The sequence below is a fragment of the Phalacrocorax carbo genome, chromosome 5 (assembly GCF_963921805.1).
Source record: "Phalacrocorax carbo chromosome 5, bPhaCar2.1, whole genome shotgun sequence".
NCBI lineage: Eukaryota > Metazoa > Chordata > Aves > Suliformes > Phalacrocoracidae > Phalacrocorax > Phalacrocorax carbo.
In genome coordinates, this window is record NC_087517.1 from 58,144,213 (window position 1) to 58,163,174 (window position 18,962).

General features: G+C 49.4%; 1 protein-coding gene across 8 annotated transcripts in view; it reads right to left on the reverse strand.

Annotated features, from left to right (window-relative positions):
- Positions 1-13,709: 13,709 nt before the first annotated feature.
- LMO1 (LIM domain only 1) overlaps positions 13,710-18,962 on the reverse strand; it is a 65,741-nt gene continuing 60,488 nt past the window's right edge. For all 8 annotated transcript variants that reach the window (XM_064452662.1, XM_064452660.1, XM_064452658.1 and 5 more), the window contains one exon: positions 13,710-14,159. In XM_064452662.1, the coding sequence (XP_064308732.1) occupies positions 14,054-14,159 (106 nt within the window). In that variant the 3' untranslated portion in view covers positions 13,710-14,053. The remainder of the gene's footprint in view (positions 14,160-18,962) is intronic.

Consider the following 18,962-nt stretch of genomic DNA (forward strand, 5'->3'; position numbering starts at 1 on the left):
CTTGCAGCAGCCCTGCTCCTATGGCTTTTGTCTTTGTCTTCCATCAACGATCAAGGTTTGCCTGCCCTGTCTTTTGTGTGAATTCAGGTGAATATTAAGCCTCTCCACGCAAGTCCTTGCATTTGCCACTTTTTTGGGGAAATCGAATGTTTCTAGGGCCTTTGCTATAGCTGGGCAGAGGGAGAGTGCCAGGGTACTCTGACAATATACCAGAGTGAACAACTGGTGTAAGCCATCACAGTTCTCCAGAGCAACCTGAGCACGGCCAGCATGCTCTCTGCCATCCCAAAGCAAAAGGAAAAAAAGCAAAATCCATTAATTCTGGGCACCAACAGATTCGGGAGAAGCACAGCCCCTTCACAGACATTCAGAAATAGGAGCTGTGTTTGTTGAAGAAATTATTCACTGTGAATTATTTGCTCTACTAATAAGCTCTTTGCCCTCCATGTCTTGCGCTCACCTTTTCTCCCATATATGTGGGTATCAAGGAGGCCTCGCTCCACTGAAATTACCAGAGTCACCCAAAATTTACAGCAGTGCTGGAGTAAGGAGGTATTACTGGCACACAGGGGCTGAGGGAAAGAGCCCCCAGACTTTAATGCAAGTGGAGAACCTCTGCTGCAGCCCCAGGCTTGGTGTCAGGGGGCTGTCACGGCTCAGGGATGTTCTCCTGGAGCAACGCCGGAGCCACCTGGTGCTGCAGTCTGTCTGCGGCGTTTAATAGCGGGAAAGCAAAGGGAGCATATGCCGGGGGACGTGAGGGGATGGGGAAGCGGGGCGCTGGTGCTCAGAGCAGATGGTGGTGCCCAGAAATAACCATAAAGCTGACTTTACAGCCAGTGCGCTTCTTCCCATGGAGTTCCCAAGCTAGGGGTTCCGATCGGATCGTGAATCATTCCCTGTGGCACCGCCACTGCCAGGCTGGGACTGCAGGGCAGCCCCTGCAAGGCGGAGCTGCCCCAGGAGCCCTGTTGTGCATTGCGAGTCAGTGCAGAGGTGGGTCGTGCACTCGCTATGCTATCTCCCCAAAACTGCCCAGTGAAAGTCTGCTTGAGCTTCAGCCTCGATTCTGCAATCCTTCTCCCACACGGCTGGCCAAAATCAGCATGGGGCCCAACATGTTCCAATCTTGGGGAAATTATGCCCAAACCAGGGCTCTCCCTGCCATACTGCAGGGAACAGTAAACTCCATTGGGGTTGAAAGGCTTCAATAATTCAAAGGGTTTTGATCTTGCAATAATCCCTTTGCACTGTGCAACTTAAAGCAGACTTTGATTAAGGGATATCTTCTTAACTGATATTTAGAAGATGGTTTTTTGTTGGTGGTTTTTCTGTTTGTTTTTTGTTGTTGTTGTGGTGGTGGTTTGGGTTTTTTTTAGTTTTTGCTTTTTTTAAGAAGGATTTGATGCTTGTGCTGTCCCCATACCCTCCTGAGCGCTGTGACACAACCGGGCATCGCAGCAGCCTGGCAATGTCAATGTCCTCCAGCTCTTCCCCCCCTTCCAGCTCCAGACATTGATGAATTTTAAGCTAAAAGGCCAGCCGAATTTATTGTCTTCCATTAGTCTAATACAACACAATTTATTTTTAAACAGCTACTTTCATGCAAAAGCCTCCCAAAATGATTCACAGCAGATGACAGACTCTGCATGCAAATCCGGGCAGTTTATACCCTCCTGTGCGATGCGGTGTGGATTGTCCCGCTGGCTGGACTGCACCCAGGCAAATTTAATTATCCACAAAAATGGCATCATTGTGCTTTGTCCTGGAGAATGTGCAATCAAAATGATGAAAATACAGGCAACAACAGATATAGGCAGAGTCAGGGAAGAGACCAACGTGGATTAAAACAAAATGAAGGTTGAGCAAATCACACTGCAAATAAAGATGCTGAAGAACTTGGGAGGAGAGGGAGAAATACAAGGAGCGAGCAAGGCGGTGGGTGGAGATCGGCAGCACAGAAAGCAGGAGCTCCTGTGGAGGAGCAGAGAGCCAACCCAGGACTCAGATGGTGAGAGTGATACAGCGACTTGACATGAGATGAGTCAATTTGTATCAGTTCAGGATCTATCCTGGTGTTTTTCCACAAGCAATTTCCCCAAAATCACTCATAAAAGTTTGTCAGCTGAGCCTATCAACTGAGTTGTGGTCAGGAGAGGCTTATTTAAGTAATGGGGAACATCCGCCCACTCCCCCACCAGCAAAAAAGCACAGCTGAGTGTGTGCCTCTCTCCTGCAGCCCATGCCCCTGTCGGGGGGCGGGGGGGATACGACACACATAACATTTTTGTGTGAGTCCTGGGACCAGATAGGGGTGTTGCTCTTTCCTGCAGGGCTGCACAGTGCAGGGCAGGTGAGGAGGGCTCACCCCAGCTCGCAGGAGCCACGGGGAGCGGGGAGGCTTGGCACGGCAGCGAGCATGGCCGAGAGGGTCCGGCACCAGTGTCTTCCGCTGACCACAATATAAAGTGATAAAAATGATAGACTGGCTAGCAATTCAGGGAAGGAGAGCTATAATATATCAAAGGACAAATCTTTGTTGAGGGGATTTGACTTAACCTGTGATTTGGCATTTCTTTCCTCACACACCATTGCAGCCTTTAGCAAGAAGTCGGAATTACATGGCACCTCCACATGCCCATCACCTCCCTCCCCATGAGGCTCACCCTACTCCCTGGACGCACTGCAGACACCTCTTGCACTTTCTTCAGCCTGGATAAAAGCCCAAAACATCCCCCTGCCATACCTGTTCCCAGCAGGTCCTCCCAGCATCACTCCTTAGGCCAGGTCTCCTGCTGCCTGCAGAAGCTGTAGCCCAGAGCATCTTGCTGCAAACAACCCGCAGCTGTTCCAGCACAACCCCTTGGGACAATTAAAGAGGCAGCATAACAACCTGTGGGAAACAGCATGTCAGAAACCTGCCTTACCCCTCTACAGTGAGGAAGATTTCTGTTTAATTTCCTTGGACTGCCTGCCCCTCTATAGGTAAGTGAATAAATACAGTTTAGGGATCATTGGGGTGAGCTGTGCCACTGATAACTCATGTTTATAAAACCTCATCAACAAGACCCACCAGGGACCAGGAGCACATGGGCTGTCACACCAGTAGAGCTGGTCACCTGCTGGAAGTAAAACCAAAGTGATGGTTGGGCCATGTGGCAAGTTGCACCACAGAGTGCTGCCCATGGCTGCGCTGGCCAGGAGACCATCCCTGCAGCATCTTGTCTTTGTGCTGTGGCATGTGGTCCCTGAGCGCACCCCAGCGAGGGTCAAGCACACACCCGCACGTGCTGGGAAGCTTTCCACCCTTACCAGTGTTTCGGTGAGGCATTTGGAGGGGTAGCCAGGGTTTTGGTCAAGCTTGAGGTAGATGCGAGCTGGAGGTACATGGGGTCAAGGAGCAACAAGGTTCCCCCAGAGCATCATTGCCTCTAGCCCTGTGCCTGGGACTCAGTGACTTGTTGGAGCCTTATTTACTGTGGAGGTTATAAAACATGCACCTGCACCAAACCTGAGCCCAGAGAGCAGGTGTGGTAGACACATTGGTTTGGACCAGTGTTGCTGCTCAGCGGCACATGATGGCCTGAGTTCACCTTCTGGGTTCATCATGTGAAAAATTCCACAAAACCCACCTCCTCCATGTTTTCCCTTCCATTTTGAGAAGTATAAGAACACCCAGACACAGCAAATACCCACCTCCCTGACCCCTGGGAATGAAAGTGCCTGTGGAGTGGGGCAAGGTTGTTCCCCCTATTCCCACTCACAAGTCCTAGAAGTTTTTCAGGATTTCATACTTCATAATTTTATCCAGCGATTTCATAATTGTGGTGCTTCCGCTGTTTCTGAAAAGGACAGTAGCTCTGCAAGAAGAGGACTTACTAGAAAGCTCATTCTTCATTGACAAGCCAGAATAAAGTTCTTCGTGGAGAAATCAATTCATGGAAGTAAAGAGCTATGACAGGACAAAAGTGTGGGGTTAAGCAGTATGTGGCTTGGAGCTTGGCTTTCCCGGCTCCTGGCTAAACTCACCAAAGCAGAGCCTCCAGAAAGCAAGGGCAGTGACGCAGGCAAGCGGCATCACCCAATACCAGTGTAAAGCATCTGTAAAAGCAAAAGAAATCATCGTTTGTGCATGAACACATACTATAGTAACAATACAGCAACTGGGGAGCCTGTATGACCCATCAGGTCGTGGTAAAGCAGCATTATACCACTACAAGCCAAAATAACACCCTACCCATGGTGGGTCTCCTTCCCTGTTGTGCCTTGCCTGGCCGCCAGCCCCGGCTGAGCGGGGGCAGAGCCTTCTGCCTGCCCGGCACACCAGTGCCACCAGCTCCACACCTGAGCCCTTTGCGAAACCGGGGCTGTTCTCAAGCCTGGCTGTAGGTTTGGAGGCACCACTTGGCACACGCTCATGGGTTTCACATGTTTTATCTGGAAAACGACCCCCTAGGAGTTATTTCAAGTCAGACGCCCCAAAAATCAAAGCATCCCACGTGATTTATTGCATCCCACATGATTAATCATGTCCAACATGATTAATAGCATGAAAGCTGTCTTGAATGCCTTGATTATTTCTTTCTTTCTCCAAAAAGAAACAGACAGCTCATGCCATGTGAGAAATAAATTTTTCTTTCTGAGTTTCTCCTTGTCTGTAGAACATTTAAAAAGTGGAAAAGCCAGCGGCAAAGTATGTCAGAATTGTCTTTTAAGGGGTTAACATTTGTAAGATGAATGCTGCAAGAACTCTTCTTTTTTTAATTAAAAAATATATTTCTGGAGCAAAAACACAAGCAATAAAGACTGTTTGTCTGTTGGGAGGCTTGTTTTGTAATGCGGTATGAATAACCAGCTGACAATCCGGTTTTTTGTTTTCTCGTCGTATGGGCAATGGCCACGAGCCAGCCAACTTTATTGTCCTTGAAATGTCATGATTTTGAGTATGCACAGAATTCTTAACTGCCCAAATTACTGCATAACATCCCTTTTTATTATATGGCAACAATGTGATCCTGGGCTCAAAGACTTACTAGTTAAGAAGATTATGTGTTTTCCTTTTTCTGTTTTGTTAAAGTGCCAAGTCTTGCATTTTTGGCATCTTCTAAAGAATAAAATGTCTTCTGAAATATTCTCTCTGAGCACAGAAGTTACCTCAGAGGAGCTTGGCGATGCAGGGCTTTTCAGTACTTTCTCGTGTGCTCAGAAGTTCAGACGCATTTCTTTTCCTCAAAAGCTTCCAATTTTTGCCTCTTTGTGTGTATTGACAGCAAAAAAAATTGTCCTTCATAAGTTTGTGTTGCTTTACTTTACTGATAATTTCTTTCTCTTTTTTTTCCCCCCCTTCCCAAGTGTTGAACATTTGAGCTAGTGAGCATGAGCCGGCAGACGGCGGGCAGGCAGCAGGCAGGCAGCGGGCAAGCGGTCCCACTTCGCCCTGCCTGCACCCTTGGCTGCATCCCTGCAACCACGCTGCAGCAACCCTGTCCTGCAAAGTGCTGCCGCCCCGTAGCCTGTGCTGGGGGTGCAAACCACCCCCAGCCCACTCCACTGGCATCCCCACACTCGGCCGCGTGGATAACACAAGCGTGCCAGGAGAACCGGCACAGTTCTGGCCAAATTTAGCCCTAGCACAAGTGCAAAGCCCTCCATCAGTGGGAGATGGTCCTGTTGACAGCAGGATGGTGCTGGCTCCCACAGGCCTGGTCCCCGGCAAGTGGGGGGGTGCGGGGTCTGTCACCCCAGCCCTGGGCTTCAGCGTGGCAAGAAACGGTGTGACTTTTCAGAGCTGCCTTTTCAGCCTGTCTCCTCTGGTGGCTTGTGCTTCCCCAGGAAGGCAGCCTTTTAAATGTGTTCTCACCAGCTGACATTTAAGTATGAATAAACAACTATTATGTATGCACTAAATACTCATGTTTTACAACATTGCCATTACACTGAGGAATTATTTATGAGGCTGCTGCTCCCCACTGGGGTGAGGGGACGCAGCGTGGCGTGGCCGGCAGCAGCCCCTCAGCTGCCGATGCGGCCACGGCTGAGCAGTAATGTTGATATTCCTTTCTTGCCAAAGGCTGGGGCTTCCCAGACCCTCTTCTGGGATGCAGAGGCAAGACGCCCTGCCCTGGAGGGTGTTGTGCCCTGACTGTTTGTGTTCCCGGTGGGACCTGACTTTGGGACACCTTTCCCCTTCCTCTGTGGCAGGCAGAAGAGACGGCATCGCCTCAGCCCCCCAGGGCCCCTGTTACTCCACCGTGTGTGCTACTGAGGCAAGATGCTTCATTGCATCTCTGGGATCTGTTTGGCAAGAGTTTAAGAAATAATAATTTTTAAAATTATGACAATATATGCTCTTTTCAGGAAACCAAACTGCAAACATAAATCCCCCCTTCTGAACCTAAGCATTGAACATTAGAGGGGTTACTTAGGTTAAAAAATAGACTTACTGAAAAGCCATTCTTAAAGACTGGTGGTAAAGGCGGCATGGTGTCTGTGACTGGCACTGTTTGCACGTGCGCCCAAATGCACCGCGGTGCTGCAGCACGGCCATACGCCTGTCCTTGGCCCCAGCAGCCTGCTGCGGGCAGGGTCAGTCCTCCCCTTCCTACAGCTGCTGCCAGAGGCTGGTGACAGGGGTGCCCCTGTTGGTGTTTTGGTCGCTCATTGCCCTTGAGCCACCCACTGGAGGCCACAGCTGGAGGAGTCACAGCAGCGATGGGACCCAAAGCCAGGGGGAGGAGAGTGTTGGGGTTGTGCTTCCCTGGGTCAGCTGTCACGGTGGATGCCCCCCACAGACTGTCCTGGGAGGGTGGCAGAACCTGTCTGAGCACCATTGATGACTGTCCTGTTACCACCAACACTACGTATCACTCCACTAGGATAGACATGGATGGCAAAGTGCATAGGGAAGCATTTTGAGGGTGAAAAAAAGCCAGGTGCGCTGCAGAGGGAGCAGCAGACTGGAGGGAATCGGCGCTTTCCCTGCTTCGGCGCTCCTGCCGCATGCGGGCATCCGCTGCTGGGATGCATACTGGGCTGCCGAATAATCCCCAGAGTTCAAAAACACTGTTTTTGAACAACAAGATTTTCATTAAATAAAACCACTATTTTCTGTAGTTTCTACAGGGATGTCAAGACCTTGAAGTAAATACCTCATAATATTTAATAATAGAGCTATTCCCAAGGTCATTTTCTTAGTAAAATCGCCCATAAAAGCTCGGGTTGCATTAGCAACATCTCTTTCCATGAGTATTACCAGTGAGGGCTAAAACAGCAGCAAGTCCCACCTGCCCGCCTGTAGGCAGCCGGTGGGCAGCGCCTGCCCCCCCAGCGCTGGTCTGGCTAGCCTGCATGGGGAGAATTGATTTGCCTGGCTGGTCTTGATTCAGCACAGCTTAGCAATAAGAAAAGGTGCAAACTACACGTATTTTGCAGTGGAAAGAAACAAAAGGAGAGACCCAACAACTTCTTGCTCTTCTCAGAATAAATTTCTTTTAGTTAGTGAAATGTTCATGCCAGGAAGCTCCTGGACTTCGGCTTCACGCGGCCAGTCAGTGGTGGAGCCTAAATGTGTATTTCTGCATTGCCACTGGGCAAGGTGACCATGGCCCTGCTGCAGCCCACGGGCGTGCTGCCGCACGGCGCCCGCCGGCTGGCATCCGGCACAGGCCGCACTGGGGGCCTGCCCGCGCGCCGCACCACGGCTCCGGCTGCCAGCCGCCGACCGGGGTGAAAGGCAACGTTTTTGGTGGGTCTCACACCTGGTGTCTCCAGGCAGGCTCTCCAGGGCCTGAGGGATGGTCAGTGCTGTCCTGGGCAGCAGGGACATCACCTAGCAGACGGCAGCAGAAGAGACGGGGTGATGGCAACACGTGCCCCAGTCTCGCTGCAGATGTGCAGGCAGCTCGCTGCCTGTGCGCAAGGTGGTTGTTCAGGGCCGGCATGCTGCGCTTCTGAGATGTTTCAGAGCGCTTTTGTGGTAAAATTGATCTCCGTTTTTGGCATTTGTCCTCCAGTTGCTCACAATAATCCACCAATACTGGGTACTTTCATTCACGGCTGATCTCCCACTTTGATCCACCTCTCTGGCTCCTGCTGCTTCTCCAGGACCAAAGCTTGCTCCCAGTGGCTGCTCCTCCTCCAGCCCTGCTTTCTCCCAGACCTTCACTAAAAACCTTCTTCAGCATCATGAAGCAGCCACCCCGCCAGGTGTCTCAGCCTGGCCAGAGCCGTCCTTGGCATCCTTCAGCCTTTTGCTATTAAAATCAGAGCAAGACGGAAAGACGGCGTAATTTTGTTCCTGTAAGCAGTGGTACCTAAATCGAGCTGTGCAAACTGAGGCTCCCCGCCGAGCAGGTGCCTCCGGCAGGAGCTCAGCCCTACCTCAGAAGGCATCGCAGGGGATACCTCACCCTGGGGGCTGGTTCTCACTGCCTACGGAGAGCACAGAGGGGGTGCGCCCCGACTTCCCCTCGCTGGGTCAATTCAAATGCAGCTCGACCAGTGAGATGAGTGCCAGCAGAGGAGAAGCTGGAACAACCTAACAACCTGAAGAGCTGGGGCACAGTGGGTCTGGCGGCTGGGGACCAGCCCCACATCTGAATGGCCTCCCTTAACAAAATGTTTGCAACCTCCCTCTCTGCTCAAAAGGCCATTTTTTTGCGAGAAGCTGATGCCTGGAATGTGGGGACACGGTGGGGCGGGGGGACAGGGTGAGTAGCATCACCCCACTGCTGTCCCTTCCCTTTTGGAAATAGTATTACAAACTCAGTGCAGGCAACACCACTGCTCGCTGGCGGGACAGCAGAAGGTGGCAATAGCTAGAGCAGGTAGAAAGCCAGCGCCCCATAACTCAGGACAGGGTTTAGCAATGTGGCACATAGTGACCTAATTAAGAATTAAGCCAGAAACTAACACTTGCAAAAGCCATTTCCATCTCCAGCAACACCACATCCCCTAAGCTAGGGGGGACCAGCCCCAGGCACCGTCACTGATGTCACCTACTGCCACTGCGGGGCACCCGCAGCCCTGTCTCGCCACCCCTCCCAGCCCCATAGCCAACAGGACTCTGTGCAGCCACTGGAGAAAAGCCTTCCCGTCTGAGAGCTGCCGAGGGCCAGGAGCTGGGGCATTAGGGGAACTGGCTTTTGAGCAACTGCTTAGAGGGCTTTGCTCGCTGTCCATCCCCCCCCCCGTGCCGCCACCCAGCAATTTAGGAGCGAGACACGGGGCTCCCCCCGTGCTGGCGGACAGACCTTGGCACGTCCCTGGTGTGCAGCAGAGGCTGGCACGGGAGCACCCCCTAAAAGCTTGAGGAACCTGTTGGTGTTGCGAACGTCTGCTGCTGTGCCCATATGTCTGCTGATTTCCATACTAAAGACATTTACTGTATATGTTTGCCACCAGGGAAAACTACTGTCTACGACTCAGCTATATTACTGGAAGAGCAGCAGCAGTATTTCTGCTATTCTGAATATTGCATTTCCAGGACCTGCTCTAGGGCTTTCAAAATCCTCCTCCCAACTCCCCATGTCCCCCCCCAGCCAATTAGTGAAAATGCCTGGTTGGGGTGATGGCCCCCTCCTCCGCGTCGCAGCGCCACTCCGAGAGACTCTTGCAAAACGGTGTGAGCCATCCCTTCTTGGCATTGGGAAGCACGGTTCACAAGCCAATGACAGAGGGATGAAATGCAAATATAGCATTTCTTGTAAAGTAAATTAAGCTAACAACGAGGTAACAAACCGCTGTTAGTATTAGATTAACTTGTTTGGCAAGATATGAAATTGGGCGAGCTGGATTGTTGATATCGGAGTCCTCAATAGCGCTAATGCTGCTCAGGGAAGTATAACATCCCTCTGAAAGACAGAGGCATGCACCAAAAAAAAAAAAAATTGAGACTGGAGGAAGAGCCAGAATCTGTGCAGCAATTACACCAGCATTAAAGATGAATGGAGAAGCAGCCTGAGATTTTGATTGCATTTAAATACTGGCTTGTTTTTAATCTCAAAATCAGGCAGTGCTGTGATCAGTCATTAGCCCCAACTACAAAAAGAAAAAAAAAAAGATAAAAGATCATAGATTTTAATGTTCATAGTATGACCTTAAAATACCCCTTTGATCTAAGATAAGGAGGCAAATGACAGATAATTCAGAAGTTAAAGCCAGTTGCGTGCGGTCGGCAGCGGCTGGGCCGACTTTGGGAACGGTGAAGACTTCGGCAGAGGGGGCACCAGCAGCCGTGTCCTCCTCAACGCGGGGACCAAGGCATAAGCTTAAGTGTCATACTGTATGCCAGTGGCCACTAAACTGATTAAACAGTGGTTATCTTTAGCAGTAAAAAGGCTATCTGCTAATACTAAATGATTAGAGTCTAAAATGCCATTTACTCTGCTCTGATTCCTTGAATGAATATGTATGCCAAGTGATGACTATAACACCATCAAAAGGTTTCTGTGCTCTGCTCCGTAGAGTGGAAGTGATTATTCAACAGCAGGTCTGCACTCCAGCACTTGTTTCTATTAAGCAAATTTGCAGCGTTCAGACAAAAATTCATGATTGCATTGTCCTCCTGGGATTTTTTTCTTTAAAGAAATCCCACTTCCAACGCTGTCCAGGGCATGGGCTGTGGCATGTAGGCCTTGTCCGCTGCGCTGACACAAAAAAGGGGCGGATGCAGATGCTGCACAATTTCTCACTTTTTTTTTTTAAATATAAGACAACTGGACATTTGCTGCACCCCATTCAACAGCAAGAAACTGTGCACTCTCCCAGACTTTTCTCCCATCCACCAGCCGGGGCTTTTGCAGGAAACGGCATCATAAAATTCCTTGTTAGGCACAAGAAACCAGATCTACAGCTGCAGTGACAAATCAAGAGGGCTACCCATCAGAAATGAAGCCCCTGCACCCCGGCAGGGGCGTGCTGCCTGCATTTCACAACAAGGGCAAGTGCAGGGAGGCAACAAGATGCCTGGAGTGCCATTGCATGCGCGTCATGGCCCAGGTGTAACTAACCCACCCCCCACCACCCCACCCCCCCCAGACAGAAGGGTGTTTTGACAAAGTGTGAGCGGGTCCAAGCTGCCGTAGCAGTAGTGATGGAGGGCTCCAGAGCAGCCCACGTCAGGGACCACTGAGCAAACTGAAGAGATGTTGGCATCCAAGCAGTACGCTGATGGACCTTGTATTTAGTGTGCATGACTGGAAGGGAAGTTGTGCCTTCACAGTGCTGGCCGGTACGGGCTCAGCCTCCCCCAGCTCTCCTGGTGCAGCAGCTGGGGTGTGCAGGGCTCAGTTCCTGCCTTGCCCTAGAGGCAGGGGTGCTCTCCATGGCGATTCACTCTCTCATAATGCACCACCCTGACGTTTACCCACCCAGGAAAATGATGTTGGTCTGGTAACATCCCCTGTGACCACTGGAGTGCTGTGCGCTCCCTGCTCCCACGTTGCTAACCAGGTTTCATCCTTCACTCCAGGCTTCCTCTACACCATATCTCCATGCTGCCAGTACCATACAGATGGCAGCCACTGAGACCAGACCTTACTGTTGCCGTTTCAACTTACCGGTTATTTGGTAACATTTATCAGCCCACAACCCATTTTTGGGGGGCTGTCTTCTGCTGGGTTTGCTGACTCAGCCTGTTGCACTGCCACATATCAAAAAACCCACACCAAACCACCCCATCCCCAGATGCATCCAGACATGCCCAGCTAATTCGCCTCCCCTGCAGAGCCAGTGTGGGGCTCGCGTATGCGGCAAGACTTGGCTCACACCAACCAAGTGCCATTCAAGTGCCATCTTTATCCATCCAACAGCAGAGTGGGATTTCCTGCACAAGCGACCGTCTCCTCCAGCATGCTCCTGCTCCTGGGTGGCATTTCTGTAGCTTTGCCAGCAGTGTATGAGAGCTCTGGTAGCTGCAGAGCCATTAGCTGGCATTAGCCAAGCAGCTCTGTAAAGTTATACTTTCTTCTGAAGCAAGGAGACCACCTAAGCCAAGGAAAAAAATGCTGTCTCGAAGGTTTAAGTACCACACTGAAGTATTTTTCTGGTGTTTAAACCGGTGCCAAAACTTGCCTTAAGCATCTGAACTAAATCTGATTAACCCCCCACCCCCAGCTTGTTTGGTGAGGGGTTTTGTTTTGGTTTTACTGCTCTCATCCTCATTATGGGACAACACCAACACACTGCCATCGTGTGTTGAACTACAGCAGACCCCACGGGCAGGTGGGTACCTGTCACTCTGGAGCACAGGCAGAGGCAGCGACTCTCTGGCAGCCCATTTCAAAGCAAGGAAACAAAATGTTTGGGCAACAAGCTGCTCCTTCAGTAGCCCCAGTGTGGCTGCCTGCAATAGCCTCTACAAAAAAAGCATCAACTCTACAGTTTCTCAAAATACAACTCCCCTCTCCCCAACCCCAAAAACCAGTAAAATGGAAAGCAATTATAACACCACAGGTGGCTATAGGTGGCTTTTAAATTGCTATTCCATTTGGATGGAAATAAAAGGGGATGGGGCCACACATTTTATAATAGGGCTCCCAACCCAAAACGTCTGTTTGTGAAGAAAAATCACTCAATCAGTCCATGTGTCTGAGGCAGCTTCAGATGACAGGCAATATTTTGAAGCATACTAAGTGTTTGGTAGTGTTTTGCTTCTGTTTAGCCATTATTCAACATAGAGGTACATAAAAGCATTTAATGCAATAGGCAGAGCAGTACCAAGCTGCACTGCATGTGGCATTTGCAATTCAGAGACTGCACATGCGATCCAGGACCAGTAACTGATTAAGTCACATCAGAAAAAAAAGTACTTGGTGTCTATTTATTAGAGGAAAGTGGGGTAAATCTAAGAAAGAGCAAGAAGACAAAATAAATAGAATTGCAGCCATCCTTTACAGCTACTGGTGCACTGCATTAAAGTGACACTCACCATACAAAGAAATATGTTTTGTACAGTCCAGTGGGTTACACATGAATTGCATAACCTTGAAAATCATTGCACAAAGCATTGCAGCGGGAACACAGTTCAGAGCTTTTCTATGAGAAATGCTTCAAATCTGATCTCTTTCGTTATGTGGGAGGTCAAAGCAGCTAGCACAGAGTAAGCAAAAAGGGCTGCAGAAAGGGCTGCTGCGTCAGCGCCCGGTCACGTTCGAACCCTGACATCACCTCAGACCTGGACAAGCAGTGCCCCACAGGAAAACCTCATTGCCTATCAAAGCCTTGAAATTAATATTCTGATCAATGCCTGAGCACCTCTTGGTAGGGCTGAAGGGAGCCTGTTCCTCGCAGCCCCGACACGAGACACCATATCAGCCGGTCAGCAAGCATGCCTGGGCAGAGAAACACTCTGTCTAAACTCGTAGATGAAAGCAAGGCGACTCTCAGCAGCAACTCAGCATTGCACGGCAGCCTTGGTGAGACCTGGCCAGTGGCACCGACAGTTCCCAGCCCTCACCCGCCCGCAGCTCATTCCCTCCCATTGTACAGCACAGCAGGTTTTTGGACACAAGTCTTTGGACACACGGTTCAAGTGGAGAGGTCTAACTCTGCAGCAGCATTTCTTCCCCCCAGTTGTGTGCGTGAAGTCCTGCCTCTGCTTTTATTCATGCAGTTTCCAGGGATCTCTCTATATATTTCTAGTAGCCTGCTCAACATCAAGCACAGGAAATACAGGCTTTCACCTCATGGGGAACAAACCACAGCTAAGATGACCAGGAAACATTCATAATTTTTAATTCACACCAGTAATAAAATTGCATTACATTTTTCATAAAATAAATGTTCCAGTTTATATACAGAAAACAGACTGTACAGAGCCCTCCCCCAGACCCCAAAAACTCACAAACATACAGGCAATGCAGTGCTCAGCTAAGCAGGCACAACTGTACATCTAAAATTGTAACTGCTTTGTGTTGGGGGGGAAAAGTACTACAATGTATATAGTCCTCTCTGGACCAAGAATTAAAAAAATATTGCAGGCAAGCTGACAGGCGCCCTCGCTGCTTGCGCGGCCAGGCGCCCATCCCACAGTGCTTCAGCGAAGCAGGGTTTGTTATTGAACCTGGGACTCGAAGCTTCCATTCAGCTGCCCTTCCTCATAGTCCATCTGACATAAGATCATGTTGTTCTTCAGAAAAAATTTGTCTCCCACGCAGAATCTGGAAGATTAAAAGAATTAATGGGTGTAAGTATGAACAGAGGTTAGAACAGGGGGAGTCTGAGGCAGTCTGGGTCTGAAGGCGACTCCAGGGAGCAGAATGTGATTTCCATCGCTCTGCCAGTGGTGTGGGAACCCGGGAAGCCCGCATGCTTTGCACCCCGCTCCCCTTCCCCACGCACGCCCTGGGGTCTTGCCATCCCTTTTCCAGGCACGGTGGTGCTCAGCTCCCAGGCCATAGTCGTAAGCAGCAGCTCGGGGAGCCGGTCCTGGTCTCTGCCAGGTCCCATGCTAGCGGCCACAGGAGGCCGGGAGCAGTTAAGGGGTTTGGCCCTGCAGACAAGTGGTGTCAGCTCTGCAGCCAGGAAATCAAACGAGCAATATTACACGGAGACTATTTGAAGTTTTTGCTGGTATCCACATTTCCACAGTTCCCTCGGGTGAGGCAGTATTTACACTAATTTCCAGGCAAGGACTGGCTATTAAGTCTTTCCTCACCCCCTTGTGTACAGTGTGGAACAATAAATAGAAATTTCCTGGTGGCTGGACTCCTAACCTTTATCTTCATTGAGCGAAGGGCACTGCTCTCTATATACCATGTAAATTGTTCTGTTTGTATTGAAGTTGACAGAGAGGCTTGTGATATTTAACAATTTTATTTGACCATTAAGGTCAAAAAAGTTCCACATACAAAATCTGAGAGGTGTGACTTGACAGCCAATAGCTTTTTTGCCCTGCCTGCTTGCTCAAGAATCGGAAGCTAATCTTTACTTCTCAAGATAACAAATAATGCTCTTTGCACCCAGTTCAGGGGCTGGGTTTTGTCCATCACACCAACAGGGCCATGACAGCAGAGTGCATGGCTGCACCTCCCTGCCTCAAGTGCTGAGTCCTAAATCAGCCCCAGGTCCCTAAAGCAGAGTCACCCAGCCCCTGTGCTGAAAAGCAGCTCTGAAGCCACAGGAAAGGGTAGGTACCATCCTCTGGCAAGGCCAAATATTTACTGGGCTTTGAAGGAAGATTAGTGGCAATGATCCCATCCTCAGGAGACTTAGCAGACCTCAAACACCCATTTCCTCTGCTGCCAGGCAGAGCTTTGGCAGGGACATTGCCTACTCCTTGTCTAAAATGTTTTCTAGATTTGTAACCCAGGCAGCTTCAGGCGGAGCATCTCCATAAAGCCTAATATTTTGTGCTACAAGAACAGGAGTCACCATTTTAGAGTTCCTTTATAGGTCTGACATGGGCACAAGTTTTCTCCAACTGACGCCTGCAAATAAACTGATTTGCCAAGTTGGTACAGAGAGAACTGGGCTTTGATTCTCAATTTATATGATTTCACTGGAGACCTTCCATCATCTTCCCTCTGCAGCTTGTCTGTTAGTAGTTCGGACATTCACCCATATTTTACATTAAAAAGCTAAAAATTAATCTTGATTTAAACTAATAGCTTTTATGCTAACAGCTGTACTGCACACACTCTCCTGAAAACCACCTTGCCCACCAGTAGGTTTACTCACAATAAATAACACACATAGCCGCTTGCTTTCTGCTACTCATCCCTACCTTAAGTACAGTATCTCTCTCTCAGAAGAGAAATGCGAAAATTACTCTTGCCAACAGCATTGCCAACAGCTGTCTCTTGCCAAATCTGGTTTGGGTCTAGAGCAGCCAAAGGAGGAGTTGAGGAACTTGGGAGTTGGGGGGGAGATGTGTGTATGAGCACATGGGAACTAAAATGCACAGCAGGGATACCGTGACACCCTGTGAAGTTTTGGGAGAGGGCTTTGCTTCACTGCAAAGGTGACTCTTTCCATCTACCTGCCAGTCCTGCAAACCCAGCAGTAAACTGGGATCTCTTCAGCTGATGCATCACAACTAGAGACAGAGGATCTAACAGGGCAACTTCAGATGCAGTTTCACGTGCCCCAACCCACAGCTCTCTCTTCAGGGTGAGACATGGGACTGCACTGGCAGCCCCCATGCTCGGAACAGGTCTGTCGCAGAGCCCGTCTGGCTGACAGCATTCCAGCCAGCAGCAGTGAGAAACAGGCACTGAATCTGCCCTGCCATTTCTACAGAGTGATTTTCTTCTGAGCAAAACCACATTTTAGATAATGGCAACACAAGCAGCTGGATTTCCTGCAACCCTTGTAGTACTGACCTATCAGCCAGTTACAGCGGTGACCAACATTTAGTCAGTATTGTGAAAAGCAATGTTGACCTTATAACAGTTTAAAGCATGGCAGGCTGAGTAGCATTGAGGACTTGCTGCAAACCTGATGTTTTGGAGAATGAAGCGAATGAAAATACTGCACACTCAGTAAAAATATTAGAGATTTTGCTCTGATGGATTTAACACTCTACGCAGCCAGAGGCTAGCTATAGAAGGGCACGTAAACTGGAAGAGAACTAGAGAAAGGTATTCATAATCCAATCTTTTCATAGCTGAAGAATGAGATGGAGTTTCCAATTCAGAACTAGTTTTGACATCCACCTCTGCAATTTTGACTTCAGGGTTACTTGAACTCACTGTTCTCAGTTCAGCTTCCAATGTTGTCTGTTACAGGAGCACTGCCATTCAGCCCTTTCGGGCCAAAATCTCTAGAGGATAACTCACAAAGGTTTGTAGCCTTCTGATATCAGCCAAAACCAACAATCTACACATACCTCTACACTGTCTAACTCAGCCCATCTTTCAGAAAAACTCAGTTCCTCCCAAACTGGGCAAACCCCTCATGCATCAAAGCATGATTCTGCCAGAACAGGGGGATTACCTGCGCTTTCCTGCCAGGCAGTGAGAGTGCATGGACGTTATTTTAAGGGCAGACTAAGACTGTACTTTGCACGGAGTGCACTAACAGTGTTAGCAATCACAGAGGGAAGAGAGGGAGAAAGGTGCTGTGAAGCCTTTGTAATAAAGGATGAAATTTAGAAGAAATTCCTGAAAATGAAAACTAGGCAGTACTAGGCTTTTCCATGAGAGAAACTAGGGTAAAGTAGGGGTTTGATGACAAATGCTCATCCTACAGACTCCAACGCCAACCCAGCACTCCCGCCTGTGCAGCCCAGAGCCATGACTTGCCTCTGCCAGAAGGGACATTTGAGATACTCTAGCCCCAGTATCAGCACGGAGTTTGGAAGCACCCCTCTCCTGCCTGGCCTTCATCGGCAGGCTGAAGGAAGCTGAGCCTGGCAGCATTCCACAACACTTGGAGTCTGGAGACAAACCCCCTGAACAACCAGCTATTTCAGCTGTGTGAAGGGAGACCATCTCAGGGAGGGACCATATTAGCTCTGCAAACAGTCACAGGCTGCTGATGGGGATTCACGGCTTTTGCAGAGCATGCTTGAGAGTGGCAAAACAAGACTGGGCAACTGAAAGATATAGCGTGCCTTCGGGAAAGGAGCCCAAGGCCAGGAGCCACTAGATGTCACTGCCGCCTTGGCGCTGCCACCGCGCCTGTGGATGCCGCCAGTATTAATAGGAGAGTTTTCTACCTCGAACAAACACTGCCCCTGCCTTCAATAACGTGACTGAGTAAAGCCACCTGAGCTACTGCTCACCCGATTCTTCTTTTCCATGCTCTGGCACCACCCAGCTGCAAGCCCATTCATCCCCATGAACTGAACTACTGTCAGTGGGCACGGAAGGAGAATCTGGCTCCAGTTTTCACGGTCTCCTAAGTTTAGAGGAAAAGGTGGCAGGGGTTTGCATCCACACACACACTGAGTATGGTTACTTCATTAGAGATCCCACTGTGAATTTTATTTTAGGGCAAGAGAGTGATGAATTTTTAAGTCAGGCTTTTAACTTGACCTTTACAGAATTAGGTTCTACATCCTCCCATGAGTTTTGTCATCTTTCTCCCACCACTGTCTCTCTCACACCTTCACACAAGCTGAAGTCTTGTCCCCTTGTTTCATCTTTAGGAAGCACAACTGCATGTCCAGAACACACACCTCAGCACAGCCCTCATGCCCTGGGCAGTCACTATAGCCTCACTAAAGCAGTAAAAACAACAAGCACTTTCAGGGCTATCTTTGACAAGGACGGATGGATGCATCAAAAGGTGACCCTGTATCATGTCGGGCTCTGTGGGCTTCCATTCTGCCTACGATCACCAACAAACAGGGCCCCGGAAAGATTTTTTCACAGCCATCCCAAATGCGGCTAGCTGCAGGTAGCCCAAGGGAAAACTTTGTGCATGACCCTTTATTATACTCCTTGACGAGCATTTTTCACTGGGTAAAACCCAGCAAAGTACACAAGTCCCACTCAAAATTACACCACCAAGATCCCTATTAATTACACAACAACTAAAGGGATTGCTTTCTAGTGTTAGAAAGGGCTTATCTAGAGTATTTTTCTCCTTCCTGTCCCTTCTCTTTCGCCTTCTCTTTTGTTGTCCCCAGTTTTGAGCCTGTCAGAAACCTGATTTAAGCAAAATAACATCAGTTTGCCAGAGAAGGTCCAGTCTCCATCGTCTGTGTTCTGCAAAGAGGGTAGATCCTGAAAGGACGCTGAAGCAGTTTGTTTTATTCAGCAGCAGCTGTGCTGTGTATAACCCTGCCCAGATCTGCAGGCTGTGTGCCCCCCCTCAGCCCCCCCAACTCCCACCAGCTACAAGGGGATTTGCACTAAAGGGGCTACAGGTACTTACGTGCATCACCCAGGTCAGCCTAATAAACCAGCCCAAGTCACGCCAGCAGGCTGTGAGCCCCAGATAGGTAGCATGGATCAAACATTTCCCCTATTTTGCAGGCAAAGGTATAAATTAGTTTGTGTTTGTGTGTATAATAA